Genomic DNA, 19,958 nt, shown 5'->3' with positions numbered 1-19,958 from the left:
GACTTCAGCCAGTACTGCTTCTGAAAGCTGTATGTGTCTACCACCACCCTGGCTACAATTGGTTCTGGTTTCATTTTTCATGTGTGTGTTAGTTTCCAGTGTGTAACAATCCATTCCTTGCTTCTTCCTGCTTCTGATGGCTCTGGCATTACTTGGCTTGTGGCTGCATAACTCCAGTCTTTAAGGCCAGCATCTTCAGATCCCTTTCTGCCCTACCCTCATATTGCCTTCTCCTTGCATGTATCAAATCTCCCTCTGCCCACTTCCTATAAGGCAGCGGTTCTCACCCTGTGGGTCTCTACCCCTTTGGGGGTCGAATGACCCTTTCACAGGGGTCGCCTAAGACCATCGGAAAACACATATATAATTACATATTGTTTTTGTGATTAATCACTACGCTTTAATTATGTTCAATTCGTAACAATGAAAATACATCCTGCATATCAGAAATTTATATTACGATTCATAACAGTAGCAAAATTACAGTTATGAAGTAGCAATGAAAATAATTTTATGGTTGGGGGTCACCACAACATGAGGAACTGTATTAAGGGGTTTCGGCATTAGGAAGGTTGAGAACCTCTGTTATAAGGATACATGTGATGTCCTATAGGGCCCATCTGGACAATGCAGGTTCATCTCCCTGGCTCAACAGCCTTAATTTAATTACACCTGCCATGTCTTTACCAAATAAGCATTAGGGCCTGATAACTTTGGGGCTGTTATTTAGTCTACTGCAATGGTGTCTGCTTCTGAACTAAGGTCTCACTTTGTACTTCTTACTGGTGGAGCTAGACCACATGCCTGCTCCTGAGCTGCAGAGGAAGCTGGACAGTGAGCTTGTTCAGAGATGATAGATGGCCAAGTGTCACATATCAACTAAAATAGTCTCCGAAGCTTCATAAAAAGGAACTTGGTGCCGGAATCTTTAAACTGAGAGAAACTACTTATGGCTGAATGTTTTAGACACAAAATTTCAAGCCATGCAACTCTTGACAAGGAAAACCATTAATCTAGAAAACTATTTTCTTTGACGAGGGGGCCAGGGTGGCAAAAACAAAAACATCAGGTATGGCTTTGGGGCTGTATTCCTCTTTTTTTTTTTTTAAGAGCACGTGTAGTGGCCCAGCGGGCATGACTCAGGGGTTGAGCATTGACTTATGAACCAGGAGGTCCCTGGGTTCAATTCCCAGTCAGGGCACATGCCAGTGTTGCGGGCTCAATCCCCAATGTGGGGCATGCAGGAGGCAGCCGATCAATGATTCTCTCTCATCATTGATGTTTCTATCTCTCTCTCCCTCTCCCTTCCTCTCTGAAATCAATAAAAATATATTTAAAAAAATTTTTTTTAAAAAGAGCACATGTAGTGTATTTCAGGAAAGTTTCCCCTGTTCTCCAGATTCCCCAGTGGGCCTTCGTGAAATCATCCTCTAGGCCAGCCGTGGGCAAACTACGGCCCGAGGGCCGGATCCGGCCCGTTTGAAATGAATAAAACTAAAAAAAAAAAAAGACCGTACCCTTTTATGTAATGATGTTTACTTTGAATTTATATTAGTTCACACAAACACTCCATCCATGCTTTTGTTCCGGCCCTCCGGTCCAGTTTAAGAACCCATTGTGGCCCTCGAGTCAAAAAGTTTGCCCACCCCTGCTCTAGGCCCTTAGAGTCTAGGGGGCCTCGCTTTGGCTCCGAGAAGCTCAGTTCTTACCCATTTCACACACACCACCTCCCCCCCTTTTTTTCCAGAGACTTTGAGAAGAGCTTACACAACCAATCTATGCCCTGTGTTTCACAGAATATTTTAAAGCAACTGACTTTCCTGTTTCTGTAGCTAAACTCAATCAGCAAGGCCTCTTCCTCTTCCTGTGTTCCTCTTTTGGTCACTGGAAAACTTTGCACCAGGACCCTAGTACAGACAATTTAATTAGGTCCTATATTTCATTCAGAAAGACTTTTGGTTATAACATCATGGTAAGTACCATTTCTTTTCTCTTTTCTTTTCTTTATTGATTAAGGTATTACATATGTGTCCTTATCACCCCACTGCCCCCCCCCCCACCCCTACTCATGCCCTCACCCCCCTGTTGTCTGTGTCCTTGGTTAGGCTTATATGCATGCATACAAGTCCTTTGGTTGATCTCTCCCCCTTACCCCAACCCTCCCCTACCTTCCCTCTGAGGTTTGATGGTCTGATCGATGCTTCTCTGTCTCTGCATCTGTTTTTGTTCATCAGTTTAGTATCATTTCTTATCAGGTCTGATGTATGTTACTCTTGTGGTGCCCTGCACTGTCCAATACACTTATGGCAATAAGGACTTAGGCAATAAGATATGGACATCTTCTCTTCTCTTTCTTCAATTCCCTGATATGTGATTTTCAAACAAATCAAAAGGTCTTTCTCGAAACCACCCCCCTCCGCTTTTCCTCAGTGCATATGTGTGCCTCCAGGTGAGCAGTTAATTTTCCCAGTTTCCCTCATGTGTGATACTGCTAGAAATAATTTTCCTAATCAGTTTGTTAAAAAAAAACAACAACAAACTATCTGCTAGGATCTGCCATGTCTTAAGAGCGTTATCGTGATGGTAGGCATCGTACAGGTTGCTCATGTCCAAATTGCTGTGGCAGGAACAATAATTCTACATTTTGAGAAGAACCGTGCAAACATATTGAGACTAGCATTTATAGCAACTACATAGATGCCAGCGTAAATACATCTTGGGCTCTTTTGTGTAAATAATCTTCTGAGAACATTGTTTTTTGTTGTTGACACATCGCTGCAGGTTTATAAGATACACTTAAAATTCAGTTTGCTCCCTTGAGTGTTTTTTGTGTGAATTTGGCAGCATAGTAAAACTTTTCTTTTTGAAGGCCCAGAATCAAAGTGATAAAAAAAAAAGTTGTGGATTAAAAATGATTTTTTCTTTAACCTTGGAAGCTTCCTATTTCTCTGTTGAGACATATTTTTTTTTCCAGGAAGGAACTGTAGTATAATGATCTGATTGACAATGATCCCAGCTTCCCCAAACACTAGCTGAAAAGTTGGGGGCAAATTCCTGACCCTTTCTGACACTCGGTTTCTCATTATAGGATGAGAATAATACCCATGTCACCTTCTTACTTCCCAGCACCAGTTACTTTTCCCTTTCTTAGATATGACTGGCATTTTAAGAAAAATGTATTTTAGTGCTTGTCTCTCCCTTGGGTTATAGAGTTCTTTTGTGTATGTCGAATGTTCTCAAACTGTCCATCTCTCTTTTCTCCCTAACCCCCCTGATTTGATGCGACCTTTTTGGTGGTGGTGGTGGGGTAATGGGGAGGAAGGATGAAGGAGAATTGTAGAGGTTTTGGAAGCTTCACTCTATGAATTAATACTTCTGCTTCAGCATAATGTTGGTATTTGATCAAACATAAAAAGCTTCAAGCTTTTAGTGTCCTGCTGACACCAGTATCAACAAAGCATTGAAGCGGAAGCTTCCTGGCGGCTGATTAGAGGGAGGTTTTACTTCACTAGCTTTAAGACTAAGTATACCTTTTAGTAGATCTTTCTCAAGGATAAGCTGCATCATACATTATAAATCAAATTCGAGAGCTTTAATAAAGGACCCCTGATAATTTGGTAATGTATTATCACCATGTTTTGGAAAGGCAATAAATGACTGCATTTTATAGTGTAATTTAAAATAATAATATGGATTACAGTTGTGTTCAGTCATGAAAGAATAATTTAACAGTGTGGGCTTATAATAACCTTTTTTCCCTTGGCAGTGTCCACTCTTATTTTAGCCCAAGAAGGGCTTACTTGGGAATGGTTTACCATGCTGGCTTTTAGAGTCTAGTAGGGCTGAACATGTGTTTCTCTGGAATTTTATGTTGTTGTTTTGGAAAAGCTTCACACAAAAATGAAATTGAAAGCCGGAGAATAAAGACTGCTGAGGCCTGGCCAGCGTGGCTCAGTGTTAACCTATGAACCAGGAGGAGGTCATGGTTCAATTTCTGGTCAGGGCACATGCCCGGGTTGAGGACTCAATCCCTGGTGGAAGGCATGCAGGAAGCAGCAGATGATTGGTTCTCTCTCATCATTGGTGTTTCTATCTCTCCCTCTCCCTTCCTCTCTGAAATCAATTTAAAAAAATAAAAAAGACTGCTGAGGAGTGAGCCATTTCGATATCAAAAGCATGGCCCATGTTTGGGAGCCTGCGGTATCGGCAGAGGCCTCCAGGAAATGGGTGGCTCCTGAGAAGTGGTAATTGAAGAGACTTTAATGGAGAAACTGTTGATAAAGGTGTGGAAATGTTAAGGGGAGCAACGAGGGGTGGTGAGGCACCCAGGAACTCATGCAGCAGCATCCGTCACCACCTCAGGCCTGGAGAGCCAAGCAGGTTTGCTGCTCCCAGATCTGGAAAACGCTGAGCTATGGGACAGGGGCAGGTGACAGGGGCTGTGGCTTCAGTGGGAGAAAGTGGGTCACAGTTACCTCGCAACAAGGCAAGGAGGAAGCCGAGGAGATTAAAATCCCCAACCGTTCTTTTTCTCTCCTTTTGAATCTCTTTCTGGAGTCTCCCATTGGGCTGGACTCAACCGAAGCTGGAGAGCAAGCATGTCCAAGTGATAGAGTCTGAGGCACCGAGCAGGGTGCAGACAGCTGGAGCGTGGGTTTGGAGGAATATCCAGCACACATCCAAGCCCGGAAGTGAGGAATGATTAACAAAACAGACACTACCTGACACATATGTGACCAACGAGAATCTAAACGCAATGATTTTCTATTTCCCACTTTTCTGCTCTCCAGCCTTTACCAAGAGACCACCCCCCCCGCCCCCACCGAGTTATGTGACTTTGCAGAGCTGTTTGTTTTATATCTTTTATTATGTTGGAGTGCAACTCGCTGGATTTTAAGAAGAATGCATCGGTCTCCAGGAACACAAAACAAACAGAAACAACCCAGTTCCTGCCACTGTCCAGGAATTATCTTGCCATTCACAAGCTCCATCAAAAACAGCCTAAAGGTAATTTTGCTTTTGCTTGTCAGGTATCCTGTATAGCTCTCCTGGGGTTCTAGCCTCCCCCTCCTGCACCTCCTTCCTTCAGCTCCCCACTTTCTCCTTGGGGCTCCTGGCCTGTTCCACACATCTGTTTGGATTCCAAAACAGAATTGCAGCTATGTCACACCTTCCTAGGTGTCTGAGTGAGCTGAGAAGCCTAGTTGCCCTCTGATTTTATGTCCTCTTTCATTGTCCTTGCTCTACCATGCCCCCCACTCCTCTGAGCCTCCACCTTTCTTACAGGTCGCTGGGGCCTGCTGCACCACAGGTACCACAGACTACTGATGAGAGCTCGGACCCGGGCATCGCAAAATTAGGTTCTGATTCCAACTTTGCCACAAATTAGCCATGTATCATTGGTCAAATCAAAGAATATTTCCTAGATTAACTTTGGTCATCTGGAAAATAGGGTGCATGAAATCCATCTGTGATCCCTCAAATACTGCCTTGACATAAACAGAGTAAGAGTGGTAGAAGAAGTCTAGTTGTCTTCACAGGAAATGGAGGCTAAGGGGACATGGGTTGGACCTTGAAGATCCCAATTGTGTCCCAGGACCTGGTTCTCAGTTTTTTAAGCCACAGAAACTCACTCTTGTTTGGGACCAGGGGATGCCATGCCTTGACTCATCTTAACTAAACACCCACGAAAGCTGAGGTAGAGAGTGTAATGCCCGTTTATGGTTGCTCTGTCATCTAAGTAGGCACCGCGCACTTGTCCTTCAGTCACTGCACCAGGTTCCTTGGGTCTAGAGCCCTTTCCAATGAGATCACCCCCACCTGGACACCTTCTACACAGTGTTCTGGAGTCCCTACTGCCCCACCCAAATCACACAGGAGACTGAGGTAGCAGTCACAATGCCAGTGTATTGCTTTACAATTAGAAATTTAAGAGCACTTACGCAATCAGCACCTTCTCTCCAGCCACATGGGAAATTTAACTGCAATCACAAGTCATTTCCTTTATTGTATGCAATCCCTCTCTAGGGGCCTAATGTACTCAAAGGCTGGAAACGAGACATTCCCTCGACGCTAGGCAGACCTACACTGAGAACCCAAATCCTAACTAGAGGCTTTTAGTGAGTGTAGAAATGGAACAAAGGAAGTTCTGCTTGATCGCGCAAGGAAAGATGGCCTGGTAACGCATCCATTGCACCCACAGATGTCCTTGGAACCCTAGCATCCTGTGGCCATGCTTCTAGAAACTTTGCCATTGGAAGTGGAAATATCGTCTGCCCAATATCTAAGTCCCCTTCCCTCCAAAATTACTGAGGATGTCTGTCTCTGAGCCCGTTTCTACTGGGGGCAGATTCCCCTCCCTAACCCCTTCCTCAGCATCTTCTTGCTTTCTTTTCTCAGACATGTTTAACCAAGTTACAATCTCCTGGAGAGCTATTTTCTCTGTCGCAGATGACTTGCTTATTTATGCTCAGATCCAATCTGTGTGGATTTCAGAGTTAAGTTCTGAGGGAGAGTCCCACTTCAAATTTGGAGTAAGCCTTAAACACCAACAGCTGAATTAAAATTTCGTTGCTCTGCTGCTCAGCCAAGCCCTCTGTGAAATATGCTGTTAAAGGGCTGCTGCTCCTTCACGTCCCTCTTACGATGAATTCGAGTTGATTGTGCTGGTCCCCAAATCCATTTATGTCAATTGTACTGGGTATTGTATTTTTATCATTTAAGTTATATTAAAAATATTAGTATGAAAAAAACTGTGAGTGTGAAAAGAGAATTCTTAATGAAAACTAAGCTAAATGCTTTGCAAAGAATTGATAAAGGTACATAGCTAAAAATTCTATTGTTGAACAAGACAATTATAAATATTGGGGAAAAATATAAAAATTTAGGGCTTTTCCGCCAAATTGGTCCACAGCTACCTTCAAATTTTCACTCCTCTAAAGACACTGAGACTGGAGATTGTGAACAAAATCTTATGGGCATGCTTTATGCTTGAGACCAACATAAAGCAATGGTAAATGAATGGCAATGTCCATACAACAAATAATTGTGGATAAATATATATTTATGTGTTCTAATAGCAAATGAAATGTTTAACCTAAGTATGCATCTATCAGTTTTTATGATTTCTCATTTCAACTGATAATTTTGATTCCCTGACTAGAGGCCAGGACTGAGTAAGTGAGATAAATGGGCTTCAAGTGCAGAATAAGGAAGGATTGTAACAATATACAATGTGATAATGGCTACCATCCATGGAGCTACATTTTTAAAACAAACACAGTTTATTATTTAAATGTAACGTTAAATTTACTTAACATGCAAATACAGATGCTCTTCTAAAGCAGCGGTTCTCAACCTGTGGGTCGCGACCCCTTTGGCGGTCAAACGACCCTTTCGCAGGAGTCGCTTAAGACCATCCTGCATATCAGATATTTACATTACCATTCATAACAGTAGCAACATTACAGTTATGAAGTAGCAACGAAAATAATTTTATGGTTGGGTCACAACATGAGGAACTGTATTTAAAGGGCCAGAAGGTTGAGAACCACTGTTATAGAAACAAGGAGAACTTCTTCGCTAGTCTTCCCTGGGGGTGTGTAAATTGCCATGTTAACTTCAGGGGGTTTCTGTAGTGAGTACCAGCATCACCAAACTCTTCCATCTGTCCTTGTTGCCAGGAGGCGCTGCTTCCGACGGATGCGCCCCCTGCTGGCAGTGTGCAGAGAGACTTTTTCTTTTGCATCTTTAGGTGTCATCTTGGAGTAAAAGGGAGTAAAACAATTTCTTGTCTGACCAGAGAATCCCTTGCTTGAGGAATACACACGCGGATATCCAGCCTGAGCAAACATTGCATTAATTCAGGCATGCTCAGTCTTGAGCAGGGTCCTGGTTAGTCTCCACAGAACCACATTTTGAATGAGGAACTTCAGAGTCCCTGGTGACACACTGAGGTAAACACTTCCTGTTAAGTGCCCACCTCTCCCTATTCTTTTCGGTGTTTTCCCTGGCTCTCCTTGTGGTTCTGGGTCTCCCCTTCACCCCAGAGTCTATAGGAACAAGAGACCGGCTGATTCCTACATATTTGAGTTGGGTTTCCAGCTCCTACCAAATTCTACTGTCTAAAAAGGTAAAGAGAAAAGTTTAAATAACATCCTGGGGACATGACCTCCTAAGCTGAGGCTGAAGAAGCTCAGGTTAATTCACAAACCACCACATAGAAATAAAGTCACAATTTCAGAGTTGGGGGAGGGGCAAGAGAAAATATTAATACAGTCTTTTAATAATTTGCCATATTAAATTCAAAATATATTTATGTGAAAAAATACCCTGGAAAATGTGCAATGCTTGAATTTAATGTAAATGAGAGACTTAATGGGAGAAATGAAAAGAGCATGTTATATTAGTTTTAAAAATCAATTTCCATTATTAAATAGAAGCACAGGAAACAAACTGAAAATAGCATAGATCAGGATGTCTTTTTTCTTTTTTTTTTGCAAAAATATAATGGTATTGCTACTCATAATTACAAGAAATGGGTGGCAATATTTTAAATGAGTTAACTTTGGCCCATCATGCTCACTTCATGGTGTGAAGGAAACAGCACTTGAATTATTTTCCCCTTAATTTGTTCTAAATTACAGCAAAGTGCTCTGCAAGAAGCAAGTGCTTGTGTTAATTAACTCGGAGTAAAGAAGGTCACTGGTATACATGGGACTCATTTTGTGGTTTTTTTTATTGGAGGTACCAAAACAATTTGAATTTTATCTTAATTTATTTTAAAATAGAAAAAAACACACACAACTCTTTAACATTCAGATGTTTTACTTTCTTCTTCACATTAATCTTTTATATCTGTTCCAATCTCCCCACAGAATTTTATCCTAATGCAATATATTTTTACTCTTGAAAATATTTTATTCATCACTTTGTCATATTTGCCTGCAGTAAATATATATATTATTTTAAAATTATTTTAAAATTTCTCCTGTGAATATAGGTTGCGTTATACATTTTTTTCCATATTGAGTTATTTCAATTATTATCAGTACACAATTGATCAGAACAACATAAATATATTACAACAGTTAATAAATAGTATATGTCAAACTAAAATGCTATAGGTAATGCATGTCTTAATGAAATTGATGTATCATAGACAAGTTAATATTAATTTAAAAGTGTTAGAATAAGTCAGGATTCAGCAGGGATTATTCCCCCCACCCCCTTTTTTCTGGTAGAAACTCAGGTTGAAATTGCTGGTGCTCTCCATAGTCAGTTACCCTCTTCTTCTGAGTACACTGGGAAACCTTTCAGACTTCCTTAAGGTTGGACCACGTGACTAGTTCTGGCCAATGGTCTATGAGTGGAAGTGCCATGTATTGAGTTAGGACCCTGGAACTAAAGAGTTCTCTACTCCCTTTTCCTGCAATAGCATCACTGGATAACATGCAGCCCATATCTATGAGTTACTGCCTGTGAGTGAACTGCCATGGAGAGCCAATGGAACCATAGCAGGCTTTGCATGACCAAAAAGTTAACTTCTGAGTTTCATTTCTAACCACTGCTATTTTAGAGGGTTTGTTTGCTTCCACCACATACTCTACCTATCCCGACTAATATAGAAAATTTGTTCATGTAAATAAAAAGATGGAATGAAAGGAGGTTTGTTATAGCTATACTAGAGGCTCAGTGCACAAAATTCATGCACGGGTAGGGTTCCTACGTCTGGCCGGCAATCAGGGCCGATTGGGGCCTTCCTTCCCCCAGCTGCCAGCCACTGGCCGCTGGCCGCTGGCCAGAGCCTTCATTCTGCACCACCCCCTGGTGACCAGCACATGTCATAGCAGGTGGTCGAACTCCTGGTCAGTTGAACTGCTGAGGGGACAATTTGCATATTAGCCTTTTATTATATAACTCCATTATTTGAATTATTTTCTCATATGTGCCCAAAATCACAGTTATTATACATTAAAAATTATTTTCATCATCTATCAACTGACAATTTGATTATGTTCTTCTTGAATTTTGCTTAAAGTAAAGAACTGGAAACACTCAATTTGCAAGAGAATTTGCTACCCAGTCATTAGAATGATTAACTGTCAATTTCCTAGAAGTAAAATTAAAAGGCTTTACTAAGACTTTTCAAATGACTATTAATTATGACTGCTATTCTTTCATTTATAGACACTTTATTTTACCTGATTATACAAGGTAAGGTTGGGAAAAATGAAATGTTAATCTCATTATACTTCAATAAATTCTTTTTATTAAAATGTCTTTATTTTAATAAGTACTTTAATCAGAACACTAGAGTTGCAAATTTAGTTTATTCAACTAATGAAAAATATTCATCATAAAAACTTAATTGGTAAGGCCAGGTTTCATTGTCAAAACCGTGAGCCAAATAAAACAATGTTCAGAAAAAGTCTGATTTTATTTTTCAACTCAACAAGTATGCTCTTACTCACCCTTTGAAATCTAAGATAGATAAATCTAAGAGCTCTGCCATGAGCTTTTTACCAGGATAAAGTTAAGACATCAGATTCTTATCAATATCTACACTCTCCTTGCTTTCTCCAGATTTTCTCTCCAAGGGATGGATGAAATAAAGTCTTAAACAAAGTGTTTATCATCTCTGATGTTCCACTATTCAATGCATATTAACTTAGAATATCCCATCATGGAATTGCTAACTCAACACTTCACCCTTAACAGAAAAATGTATGGATACAGGGAAAGACAAGAGGCCGTGCACTGGGTTCATAAATCCTTTATTAGAAGATGCTGCACTGACATCTTTACTTTGAACATTTTTCTTTGGTGCCAGGGAGGCTTCCCCAACGTAAAGGAGCACAGTAAGATTTGGAGTAAAAGCCATGTCATTTTTTTAAGGTAAAGACAAGCATTTGTGTAAAGACAGGAAATAAGAATCAGTATGACACCATCATCTCAGGGTGTTCTCAAGCAAACCAATCCTAAGAAAGACTGTATGAAGATTAAAGATTCTGGAAACTGCCCTAACCAGTTTGGCTCAGTGGATAGAGCATCGGCCTGCGGACTGAAGGGTCCCAGGTTTGATTCATGTACCTTGGTTGCGGGCACATCCCCAGTAGGGGGTGTGCAGGAGGCAGCTGATCGATGTTTCTCTCATTGATGTTTCTAACTCTCTATCCCTCTTCCTTCCTCTCTGTAAAAAAATCAATAAAATATATTTTTAAAAAAAGATTCTAGAAACTAAGCTCCCTAAGGATAACCATGCCCCTCTGTCCCTCGGAAATCTTTACGCACCTTCGGGAAATATGTCCTCAGTTTGAAGACTTAGCTACATGATTAATCAAACACGTATCCAAGTTAACGACTTCAGAGGCAGGAGACCCATTGGAAGACTCCAAGGCTTTAGGAGATGGAGGCCTGACTGTAGGGAAGAACTGGGACCTGCCAATAACTGAATAAAACCAAGTCCCCCTACAAGCTCACTTCGGTGTGGAGGAGGAATGAACCTTTGCTTGTTAGACCACTAAAATTTTGGGATTGTTTGCTATAGCATGTAGCCTCCCCTGACTAACAGAGTAGCAGATGGTGCTGGACAGGGTCTCACTACTGCAGGGATGAAGTGGCCTTGGAGCCAAGAATTGCAATGTCCAGGGAGGGAATTGAATGGGAGTCACAACCAATTCTCCCGGGATTAGGTGGTGCCAGAGAGAGGCGGGATGGGGCCAAATCACAGAGAATAGACTACAGGTTGCACCAACTATAGCAGTGGTTCTCAATCTTCCTAATGCCATGACCCTTTAATACAGTTCCTCATGTTGTGGTGACCCCCAACCATAAAATTATTCTCATTGCTACTTCATAACTGTAATTTTGCTACTGTTATGAATCGTAATGTAAATATCTGATATGCAGGATGTATTTTCATTGTTACAAATTGAACATAATTAAAGCATAGTGATTAATCACAAAAACAATATGTAATTATATATGTGTTTTCCAATGGTCTTAGGCGACCCCTGTGAAAGGGTCGTTCGACCCCCAAAGGGGTCGCGACCCACAGGTTGAGAACCGCTGAACTATAGACTTCATAGCAGATTCCAGGAGAATTCCCAAGAGTGGGACCAAACAACTTCCTTCAGTGGACACCAGGTAACACACATCCACAGTCAGTTATCACCTTCTCCCCCCAGCACCGCAAGGGCACACCGAGTTCTCATATATCCATCCATCGTTCCGAGGAGGGGAAGGAAACTCCAAAAGACTGAACCTTTATCTAAAGACACCATCTAATCCATGCTTGATAGGGAGGGGACCTTTCAGTAGAAGAAGCATTTAAACTGCAAGAAGACTGCTGGGATGGGAAGAGCCATTGGACTTAACAAGAAAAATCCAAGGTTTTCCATTACCTAGAGTCATAGAAAAGAACTGATTTTTTTAAAGAGGGGGCACATTAATTATGCATAAATGTGTTTGTAACCCTGCTACTATTTTCTTTTCAGGCTATAGCTGTGAAATCAAGTTCAGATTAAAAATAGATATGGAAAAATGTTTATTAAAGTGCACATATATGAATAAAACATACTTTGATACTTTCTATTTTTGAACTTGCAGGATTCAGTATCAAATACAGAGCATTGGCAAGCAGTATAGTTTCTTTCTGCAGAACCACTTTACGAATGACATACTTGGTCAGCTTGTTATGTGTGACTATTCCACTTCAACATAGCTTGACTGGAAGGATAATTGATTAGCATTTTTTTTTTTACCAAGTCCATTGAAAAGACCAGAACAGAACTTTAATTTCACTTGATAGATTGTTAAATTGGGCTTTTTTTAAAAAAAATCTTTAAATTCTTTATTAGTTTAAATTGGGCTTTTATACCATCTGGTTAGTTCAAGCCAATCATTCTTTTGAGTCATAAATATAAAACTGTCACATAATATAATATCTTTAAAAAAATGAAGTCTTAAAACTTACAAAATTTATGGAAGCTGATTGTTCCAGTGTGTAAACTACACACAACAGTAGCAAAGAGCTGCTTTGGGAAGCTATATTTACTGTTTCAAGCTATGGGGCCTTCATTCTGAAGGCATGCTCTTCAGATTGTATTTCTAATGATGATGGTTTGCCACTTGGAAATGTATTCATACCTTCTCCCGGAGCTCCACCTTGTGATTAGTGGCCACCAGCTTTGAGGCAGTTGGTTGTAATAACTAAAATGCACACTCTAGGGAGACCCTGACAACCCCCAGTTTTTCTCTATCATGGGACCTTACTGAATATTCATAACCACCTGATATTTTCTGCTCCTGCATTTCTTTACTGGTTTACTGTCCACTTTCCTTCATTAGAAAAGAAGTGCCCTGAAAACAGAGATCTTATGGACATGCTTACCCCAGTACCTCCAGTTTGTAGAGTGGCACTGGGTTCTTAATAGAAATTCAATAAACATTTATGGAATGAGTAAACCCTTAAATATTGATGGTGAAGTCATGTTTCTTTATAAGAAATTAATGAAGGAAGATACAAATCAGTGATTTTAAATTTATGGACAGTAGCATGCTTTTAATCATTATTTACCGACTGTACTTACTAGTTCAACACAATGGAGATGGTTCCCCAGGACCACAGTTAACCAAACAGAACACTCCAAATAAACTCACTTAAACAGCAAAGGTGTCTAGATTACTGCTGGAGAATAATTTACCTAGTACTGCTCAACATATTCTTGAGTCTGGTTCTAATGGGACTATAATTCAGATCTTCCATTTTCCCCTTTAAATTCAAGTTACATTTTATATTTTTTTGGTTGTTAGGGGTGTTAAATATTATTTCATACCTTTAGTTTTTAATAAAACCCATGAGTTTTAACAGATTTAGGATCTCAATAAATTCCTTTTAAACTTATCTCTAAGATATTTTTAACTATCAAACTTACTCATCATTTAATAATGGAATATTTTGGGCCACATTGTGTGGTTGTTTATGAAAGCACGCTGCTAACCAAGATTTTACTATTTAAAGAAAAGTAAATTTTCTTCTCCTTTGGTTTGAGAAGTCAGAAGTAATAAAAATGAGTCACCCTAAGTATTAGTTTAGAGCCCAAAACCTGTGACTTTTAAGCTTAGAAATCAGTATTTTCCAAACCCTGCAGTTAAAACTGATTGGATTAAAAAGATTGCATTAAAAACAAAGAAGAAACCTCTCAGAAGGTTTTTCCTTTTCCTATCACATATAAGTTTATGGTTTTACGTTTTGTTTTACTTCCTCTCTTTTCATGGAATGAAAGTGGGTAAATGTCTAAATAGCTGAGTTTTAAAATTCCCCCCAAAATATTTGGTAGAAACAGTAATGCAAAAACTGTAATTAACATTGGTTTGAGAGTTTTCGAGAGGGAGTTTCTTTTAATAGTTCTTGTTTTCAGAATAATAACCATTGTGTAATTTCCCCTTTGAAAGAATAGGTCACAGTTGCGGGAAATGAATAAATCAACACCCTTCTAATTTGGTTATCCTTCACTTTAAGATTATCACTTTTAGCGACACAATTCACAGTATAATGGCATCTGGTCTGTAAAGAAAAATACAGACAGGCTCTCCTTGAGGTCTTCTTTACTCGTCCTCATGACTGTGGCTTCCTCACGACTGGTCATTCTTCTCAAGATCTGAAATGAGAATATTTTCTTCCAAATGTACCGCACTGAAGTTGGTTGTGGGATAGTAAGGATTCCGAAACTCCACAAGTCTCCTGAAGGCACCACTCCTGTGCTTGTTTATGCAGAAGGCAAGTGTGGAAATGGCCAGAATTGCTATCAGTGTCAGCGCTACTGCCAATGGTACGATGCTGTGACTTGGTCCTGAAAGAAGATGAGAAAAAGGGAAAACTTCAATGGCAATGAAGTACAATAGACACCCTCACATAGTTACTTTCTATTTTATTACTTCTAAGAAAAATCAAAATGTTCTCTACTGCTCCAAACATACCTTTTCCTGGATGTTCCTTTGTCACGCGAATATCTAAAATTAAATATAAAAGAAAATGAGATGAAGTTTTTCTTTTAAGTCAGTAAAATGATGTCATTATTTGTAGCCGAGCTCAGCAAACTATGGCCCATGGGTTAAATCTGGGCTTCTGTTTTTATAAGTAACTAGAGGCCTGGTGCACAAAATTCGTGCAGGGGAGGGGTGTTCAGCTCGGCTTGCACCCTCTCACAATGTGGGACCCCTTGGGGCAGTCAGACATCCCTCTCGCAATCCGGGACCACTGGCTCCTAATTGCTGGCCTGCCTGCCTGGCTGATCACCCCTAACCACCTCTGTCTCAGCCCCCGCCACCGTGGCTTTGTCCGGAAGGTCTGTTTGGCTGTCCAGTCTAATTAGCATATTACACTTTTATTAGTATAGATGTTTCATTGGAAGTCAGCCACATTTCATTTCCGCATTGTGTGTGGCTGTTTTCATGCTACAGTGGCAGCAGGACCGAGACCATATGGCACCCAGAGCCTGAAATAGTTCTATCTAGCCCTTTACAGGAAAAGTTTGCTGACCCCTGATTTACAGTAATCATTGTTAGTGCTTACAAACACATACACTGCCTTTTTTAAGCCAAAGAATTCCCATTCAGTCTCAGCACTGTGCATTTTGTTTGCAATAAAAATGTGAGTAAACTATATCTGTACTCCCTGAATACTTGGATTTTAAAAGCTTTAGATGTTAAATAGGTGGGTCAATATTACAGGGGGTGGAATCAAAATGAAGAATCACCCTCTGACTTTACCCACCTGCCTCCAGTTTACATATAAATCCTTTTTTTTCATGACACGGGGATAAGTGCCACACTCCTTCGGGGATCCTCAGGGCAACACACAGAGGAGGTTTGATGTGGTCCATCTCTGGCTCCCGAATGCCCCAGTTTGATTGGTCTGTGGGAGTTCCATCAAACCACTTCATGGTTTGATCTGTGGAAAAATTGCCCATTTTAAAATGACCATTGGTTATCTAACCTACGAAGACTGGAATAAACCATAAAAAGCAGCCCCTAAATTTAATGAGGTTCTCTCCTTATCTGGCGCTTTTAACTCAGTAAATACAGTTATGAACTCAACATCGCAAGGTAGGTATTAGTTAAGTTGCCTTGTGAACAACTCTCGATTCATTTTAATTTAGTTCCAATTTAGTTCACCGAGGATTTCATGTTTGCTAACGTAAGTTTGGATTTTGAAATATTTCTTATCATTATAAGCAACTTAAAGAAATCATTTAGTAAACTAAACTAATAACATAGAAAAAATCCTTTGAAGTCCTCACATCTATGTCATTACAAAATGGCTCACTTTCTAACAGAATTTTACAGTGAGTTTCTTTAAATAGCAAGCCAGTGGTATACCAAAGGGTGGGGCCATGGGAGAGTCCATCCATGTGTAGGAAATGAAGGGGTGCATTGTCCAAAAAGGATTTAAAATCAACAATAAAACTAACTAAAAGTCAGGCAGCTTTTTATCACCATGTGCTAGAAATTCTAAATAATGTCAGTGATTGAAATAATACTGCTTGCCAGGGTAGACCCACCCTCTACTTTGGTACACCACTTGTTTGATAGGATCTAAGCTGTCCATAACACTTAAAATAATTGTATTCACATGTGCTTTCAATAACCATCATTTAAATAAAGGAAAGAGCACTATGTTCTCATTTGAATATAAACTTTGGTTGTTATGGGTAGCAAATAATTCTAATAGCATAATTCACCACTGAAACATTAAACAAATCTAATACTATTTATTTTTCAATGCTTTTATGACTGCTAAAATTATTAAATCATCAGACAAAAATTAGATTGCTTACTAAATGTTACCATCACACTCTATTGTGTTTTTTAACACCCTGGGGTATTTTCAAATGAATATGGTTTGGTGTCTATGACTCAGTCTGTGAACATAAAGTTCCAGTCAAGCATCTTCATGCAGATAAACTTGTTTGTTTTCATTTGGGGTTATTTCACAGAAAAGGGTTAGCAATGTTTTTTTGGAAGAAATGGCTTTAACACGTGTGCTGTTTTTCACAGCAAATCTATCCAAGGAGAGTTTTCTGGTTTGTAGAGGCCATTTTCACCAGCCTTGACCACCATGTGCTTATTTTTGCTCTCCCCTCTTCTCTACACCAATTACTTACTGTCATCGTCAAACTGAGCATTCAACCAAACCATCTGGACAGAAGAAACAAAAACAGAGAGCTCTTCTAGGAGAAATAAATTTTCAGCCTCATCCTTGATGGTTAAAAGATTAGATCCTGTAAAAGACAAACAGCAAATGAACAAGTACTTGTGTTCACATGTAAATACAATTTTAAAAATGTCTCCCATACCATAATTTATAAAGCTCAGGCTTTGAAAAGTGAAAATTTCTAGTGTATGTAAGTGATTTTTGGTGAAAAATGTTAAAGCAAAACCATATTCATTAAGAGATACAAGCTTTAATCTCAGAAGTAAAAGCATAGAATATTAATTTTAGGGAACATAAAAAAATCTGTAATTCGAAAGCATTCACATAGTTACTTTCTATTTTATTACTTCTAAGAAAAATCAAAATGTTCTCTACTATTCCAAACGTACCTTTTCCTAGATGTTTCTTTACCAAAAGAAGATTTTTTTTTTTTGGCGGGGGGTGGGTGGGGGTGGGGGGGTGGGGGGGGGTGGGGCGGGGAATACAGTATTCTGAGACATCATCTTAAATTTTAAAGTTTTATACTGGACATTTAATCCTATATAATAAAAGCCTAATATGCTAACTGTCCAGTCTACCGGTCAGCTGTTCAACCAATCAAAGCGTAATATGCTAATGATATGCTCAGGGTGCTCAACCACTCACTATGAAGCACACTGACCACCAGGGGGCAGACGCTCAATGCAGGAGCTGGCCCCTGGTGGTCAGTGTGCTCCCACAGGGGTAGTGCAGCTCAGCCAGAAGCCAGGCTCATGGCTGGTGAGTGCAGCGGCAATGGTGGGAGCCTCTCCCACCTCCGCTGCAGGCAGGCAGTAAGGAGGGAGGGGTTCTGAACTGTGAGAGCCCCGGACTGGGAGAGGGATGTCTGACATCCCCTGAGGGGTCCCAGACTGCGAGAGAGTGCAGGCCGGACTGAGGGACCACATCTGTGCACGAATTCATGCACCGGGCCTCTAGTTTCATATATTAGCCATCCTCCAAATAAATGTAATACTATTTATTTTTTCAGTGTTTTTATTGCTGCTAAAATCACTAAATCATCAGACAAAAAATTAGATTGTTTACTAAAATATCATGAAGGAACACATTGACATAGTGCATGAACACAGACAATAGTGTGGTGAGGGCCTTGGGTGGGGCGGGAGCCAGGTGGAAGGGGTAAAAGGGGGAAACTGGGGGACATATGTAATACTCCCAAAAATAAAATTTAAAAAAGAAGGAACACATTGAAAGTATGTTACCATCACAAAAGAATTACCTTCCTTTTTGCAAAATTCATGAGCAGCTTCAAAACTCATACTATCTAGGACTGTAGAAAAACTGTAGCAATTACTTTTGAATTTTATCCAGGGAATAGATGTTTCAGAGCACAGCTCTGGGTGTCCAAATGGTCTTGTTTCTATAAACAAAAATCAGTTATGATTTCAGTGTGGTGACTGAGTTGAGATGAATATTGCATTACATTCTATGAAAGACCAAGATAAATATATGTAATGAGATTTTCATGGTAATAGTTGGAAGAGTGGTTTAATATACATGATTACAAAACTAGGACTGGTTTATAGCATTTCTGGCAGAAATAACCTTTACCTACACATGACAGGGTATAGAGGCTTAGTCTGGGTGCTGCCTGGGTGAGGTGGCTGACTTTCATGTTTACCATTAGTATCACGTTGAGGGATATGATTCTTAGGAATACTGGCAGCTGAATGAAGCTGGCAAAAGGCAATTCCAAAGGCAATGTACAAAATTTATTACATGCGGTGCTGAATATTATAGACTTAGCAAATCCTTACCTGCTAATCAACCTATCAGAGAAAATAATGCATTCAATAGTGTATCATATAACATCACATCACGTAACATAACACAGGGAAATTTGGGGTGGACTTTGCTTCAGAGGGCAAGCACAAGAGTCAGACACATCACACTGAGATCCTAGGTAGGTGTCTGTGGGCCTGATATGTAACCTCCCTATACTTTGGTTTCTTTATCTACACAAGAGATCTAACAACATCTTACAGCTTGAGAAGTTTAAGTGAGATAGTGCCCGATGCTTCTAAAGCACTCAATAAACGCAGTGTTGTTGAAAGGGAAGGCTAACTCTTATGGTGTTTTAGAAGCAGGATTGGCTTTTCCAAAGTATATGACTTTCAGCCTGAGTTATTTTGATCTGAAGTTACATAATGTGCATGCTATTTGACTTATCATATCCAGAATGTAAAAAGTAAGTGCACTTTTACTAAATGAGAGATTTAAAAAGAGACCAACTAGTGTTAAGGACTCTACATACACCGCAGCAATCAAAGGAATGAGGATCTGGTTTGAAGTGGATATGATGTGTTCTTTTTCTTGCTAACCCCCACAACACTTGCTACCTCTCTATGGTTTGGTAGCCCTGCCTTGTATAACAGTTATTTGCCTGTACATCACCTACCAGGCCAAAGGCTTCTGGAGGCAGACACTCCTTACTACTCTTCCTCCTAGCTCCTGCTTAGCACACTCCTGGCATGTAGTAGGTGCACAGTACATATGTTTTTAGTTGAATAGAATTGAACCTACCAGTAGGTACATGACAAATGGCTCCTTGCAGAAATGTCTCACAGGCTGTGATACTCCAGAACCCATTGGTGTCAGCAAAACCACAGTCACCCAGGAAGGATGGCTCATCCTCTTTCCAAAAAGTGAAGGAGGATTTGGCGCCATCTAACCAGTCAAAACTGAGACCATCCTGTGGAGG

At 40.1% G+C, this 19,958-nt stretch overlaps 1 protein-coding gene across 2 annotated transcripts in view; it reads right to left on the bottom strand.

Moving 5' to 3' along the window:
* Positions 1 to 12,530: 12,530 nt before the first annotated feature.
* Positions 12,531 to 19,958, bottom strand: part of PLA2R1 (phospholipase A2 receptor 1) — a 104,892-nt gene continuing 97,464 nt past the window's right edge. Inside the window, exons 25-30 of one of the 2 annotated variants that reach the window (XM_070422895.1) lie at positions 19,781 to 19,949; positions 18,477 to 18,617; positions 17,169 to 17,285; positions 15,779 to 15,955; positions 14,983 to 15,015; positions 12,531 to 14,855 (exon numbers count right to left, since the gene is read on the bottom strand). In XM_070422895.1, the coding sequence (XP_070278996.1) occupies positions 14,638 to 14,855; positions 14,983 to 15,015; positions 15,779 to 15,955; positions 17,169 to 17,285; positions 18,477 to 18,617; positions 19,781 to 19,949 (855 nt within the window). In that variant the 3' untranslated portion in view covers positions 12,531 to 14,637. The remainder of the gene's footprint in view (positions 14,856 to 14,982; positions 15,016 to 15,778; positions 15,956 to 17,168; positions 17,286 to 18,476; positions 18,618 to 19,780; positions 19,950 to 19,958) is intronic. The other variant, XM_070422896.1, reaches the window with a different exon arrangement.

Source organism: Myotis yumanensis, unplaced genomic scaffold (assembly GCF_028538775.1).
Source record: "Myotis yumanensis isolate MYYU_CA2020_CCGP unplaced genomic scaffold, mMyoYum1.0.hap1 SCAF_8, whole genome shotgun sequence".
Lineage (NCBI taxonomy): Eukaryota > Metazoa > Chordata > Mammalia > Chiroptera > Vespertilionidae > Myotis > Myotis yumanensis.
This window is presented reverse-complemented; position numbering and strand designations above follow the sequence as displayed.